The sequence below is a fragment of the Lycium ferocissimum genome, unplaced genomic scaffold (genome assembly GCF_029784015.1).
Source record: "Lycium ferocissimum isolate CSIRO_LF1 unplaced genomic scaffold, AGI_CSIRO_Lferr_CH_V1 ctg1907, whole genome shotgun sequence".
In the NCBI taxonomy this organism is placed as follows: Eukaryota; Viridiplantae; Streptophyta; class Magnoliopsida; order Solanales; family Solanaceae; genus Lycium; species Lycium ferocissimum.
Genome location: NW_026718183.1, coordinates 61,853 through 65,657, shown reverse-complemented (window position 1 = coordinate 65,657; position 3,805 = coordinate 61,853). Strand labels below are relative to the sequence as shown.

Sequence of the window (3,805 nt, the reverse complement as noted above, 5' to 3'; positions counted from 1 at the left end):
TGATTTCACCTACCGAGTCCCTTATCAGAGGGCCGGGACACGACATATGTTCATATGATGTTACATGATCTGATGTGCATTACTTATCCTTTGGCACTATGTTTTCTGAGGTCTCGGACAAGGTACTACTTTTGTACTTCGAATCCTGGCTATAGCTTTGTCTCTTATATGTCTGTACTCTTATTCTTGACTACGGTTATACTTGTTACTTTTTCCGCTTTACATACTCGGTACACTTTGTCGACCCCCCCTTGTTCTTCGGGGGGCTGCGCTACATGCCGCGGTACGGACGCACCGCGTGATACGCCGCGGCGTAGGATATACGTTCTGTTGTTTGAAGTCGCTCCCCTTGATCCGGAGCTTGTACTTTTGGTATATACTTCATTGTCATACATTCGGTTCATGTGCTTATTTGGGTACGGCGGGGCCCTGTCCCGTCTTCTGATTCTGTTATGTATGTTAGAGGCCTGTAGACATGTCTGTGGGTGTGGCGATATCTGTACAGCTATATGCACGTATTGTATGTTTGGGCGGTTTATTCACCGCGGCAGCCTGGTCGGCTCGCCTTTATATGTATATATGGATATGTTGGCCCGGTGTGGCCTTTGTTGGTATCTTCTGTGCACAGGTAAATTTTGGTTAGCAAGCAAAACAGAGGAAACTCTGCCCAAATTTTTCCAGATACTTGAGTTACTACTTTCGGACTTTTGGTACGTACGGGTGCCCAGATTGGGCACTAGTCACGGCCTACGGGGCTGGGTCGTGACACTGTTCTACCCTTCAATTCACATTAAGGGTCTTTTGATTGAAACAAGAATCTAATATGAACATTAAGCGAAGAAAGTTAGTTATTAAGGCTGACCTTTGATGGAGAATAGTGCCCTAGCCTTAGAAAGTTGCCTCTATGGTCTTGGGAAATGTTTTGGGGAATATGAGAAGTGTGGGCATGAAACAACTAGTTAAACTTGTCATTAAACATAAGTAGTCTTCGTTGTAGCGACCACGGTTTTGCTGCAATGAGAACAAGCGCTTCGCTGCAACGAGAACAAGTGCTTTACTGCAACAAACCCTGGGAAAGCCCCACCTTTCGTTGCAGCGAATCTCTTTCTCACTGTAACGATCTTGCTACAATGAAGAATTATCATTGCAGCGAGGCTGTTTTGACTAGTCAGTACAAAATTTCACAACTTTTTATACTTAGTCTCTCAAAATCACTTTAAGGCCCTATGAACACAATTCAACAACAAGCCAAGTTAAAAACACATCATGGAATCACTTCTAACTCACAAAACACAACATACAACGCAACTAAATTATTTAGGTCCGCTCATTGATGATGAGGGTGTTTTAAGAATCACGGGGTGTGTCTGTGTTCCCCGTGTTAATGATTTGATTAAGACAATTTTAGTGGAGGCTCACAGTTTTAGATATTCCATTCATCCTGGTGCTACCAAGATGTACCGTGACTTGAAGAAGCATTACTGGTGGGCTAGGATGAAGCGTGATATTATTGAGTTCGTTGCAAAGTGTTTGAATTGCCAGCTGGTGAAGTACGAACACCAGCGACCCGGGGGTACACTTCAGAGGATGCCCATTCAAGAGTGGAAGTGGGAGAGGAGAGCGATGCATTTTGTGGTTGGTCTTCCGAAGACCTTAGATAAGGTTGATTCGATTTGGGTCATTATTGATAGATTTACTAAGTATGCCCACTTCATACCAGTTCAGATTACCCATACTGCTTAGAAGTTGGCCCAAATTTATATTCGGGAGATTGTTAGCCTGCATGGGGTGCCTATTTCCATCATATCCGATAGAGGCACGACGTTTACATCTTGGTTTTGGAAGACTTTACATTCTGAATTGGGCACTAGATTGGACCTTAGTATAGCTTCCACCCTCAAATAGATGGCCAGTCTGAGCGGACTATTCAGGTCCAAGAGGTTATGCTCCGAGCTTGTATGACTGACTTTGGTAGCCATTGGGATCAGTTCTTACCAATGGCTTAGTTTGCATATAACAATAGTTACCACTCGAGCATTAATATGGCCCCGTTTGAGGCACTTTATGGGAGGAGATGTAGGTCTCCTATCGGGTTGTTTGATGCGTTTAAGGTAAGGCCATGGGGTATCAATCTTTTGAGAGAGTCACCAGATAAGGTTAAGGTGATTCAAGAAAAACTCTTGGCAACTCAAAGTAGGCTGAAGGAGTAAGCGGATCGAAAGGTTTGAGATCTTGAGTTCATGATTGGAGAACAAGTCTTATTGAAGGTCTCACCCATGAAGGGTGTGATAAGGTTTGGGAAGAAAGGTAAGCTTAGTCCCAGATCCATTGGCCCGTTTGAGATTCTCAATCATGTGGGGGATGTAGCTTATGAGTTAGGTTTGCCCCCAGGTTTGTCAGGTGTTCATCCAGTGCTCCATGTCTCTATGTTGAAGAGATATCATGGTGATGGTTCATTTACCATTCGTTGGGATTCTGTCTTGTTGGATGAGAATCTTTCTTATCAGGAAGAGCCTATTGCTATTTTAGATAGAGAGGTTTGTAAACTGAGGTCGAAAGAGAGAGCGTCAGTAAAGGTTCAGTGAAAGAACCATTCCGTTGAAGAAGCTACTTGGGAGACCGAATCTGAGATGCGAAAGAATTATTCCCAGCTTTTCCCTGGGTCAGGTACCTTTCCCTTTGTTTACTTTCTTTTTCCGTTCAGGGATGAACGATTGTTTGATTGGTATATGATGTAACGACCCGCTAGGTCATTATGGGGGGTGCCTTAGAAAACTAGACCTTCGTTGGGAATTCCAAGGCTGCGGGTGAGTCTGCAGCGTATTGTTATGTATATGAGCATGTTTTTTTTGCGTCTGTAAGGCCTCGGATTGGTGTTGGGATTTTTGGGTGAAAACTGGTGGAAAAACCCGAGCTACTAGTCAAAATGGATCGCTGTAGCGGGTCCGTCGTAGCGGGTCGAGGCTCGCCGCCGCAGGGGTTGGGGAATAAATAAGGTCTGCCATAGCGAGAGGCTTCCCGCTATAGCGAGACCGCTGCAGTGAGACGTTGACTGCTACAGCGGTCGACAGGAGGCAGAATCAGCATTTTATATTCTTTATTTCGAACCCATTCCCCACTCAACCCCAAAACAGTTTTCTAGAACTCTTGTGGCGAAATTCTAAGGTTAGGGCTAAAATACTATTGAAAGGTAGGTCTCAACCCTTCACTTTATTCATTCCATCATATTTTTATGTTCCATGATTAGTAAAGGTTCTCTAATGGTGAATGAAAGGATAAAACCCTGGAAGTTGCCAACCCTCGAATAAATGAATGGGTTATTGATTTTATTCTTTGTTTAATCATCTAGGAGTATAGATTATCACCTCCTAGGATGAGAACTTTTTGATTAATGATGAGATTGATGTGTTGAGACTTAGGGTTTCCTAAAGATGATAGCTTTAGTATAAAAAAACTGCTTCTAAAGGGTTGAATTGATTAGAAAAACCATGAATGGATAGAATATGATTACTGGATCAATATTTGTATGAATTCATGCTTAGTGATAGTTCACCCACTTGAAAACGGAAGAAGTAGTTGGGTTCTCTCCCCCAATTGTGGTTTGTTTGAGTAGATGATCCATTACTCACTTAGCCCTATGATTTCTAGACTTTGATTGTTCTGAAGCTTTACGAAAGGGGAAAGCTATTGCGGAGTGATTGCATTGTCCCAGTTCGGTTTTGAGGTAGGTTATGGTCTACTTGAGTTAGACATTAATTAGTTTATTGTATATGTTATGAAATTGATAGGAGAAGCATGATTAGGG

At 42.9% G+C, this 3,805-nt stretch overlaps 1 protein-coding gene across 1 annotated transcript; it reads left to right on the top strand.

The window, feature by feature from the left end:
* The first annotated feature begins 2,042 nt into the window (after nt 1-2,042).
* LOC132042896 (uncharacterized) lies at nt 2,043-2,585 on the top strand. Its single transcript, XM_059433404.1, has 2 exons — nt 2,043-2,193; nt 2,368-2,585. The coding sequence occupies exons 1-2, from the start codon at nt 2,043-2,045 to the stop codon at nt 2,583-2,585; spliced, it is 369 nt and encodes a 122-aa protein (XP_059289387.1).
* Nucleotides 2,586-3,805: the final 1,220 nt, after the last annotated feature.

Excerpts from the sequence above, each read along its gene's own strand:
- LOC132042896 (XM_059433404.1), top strand. The coding sequence starts at position 2,043 with ATGGCCCCGTTTGAGGCACTTTATGGGAGGAGATGTAGGTCTCCTATC. Across the intron at positions 2,194-2,367 it reads AAAACTCTTGGCAACTCAAA|CTTATGAGTTAGGTTTGCCC; the intron begins GTAGGCTGAAGG and ends TGGGGGATGTAG.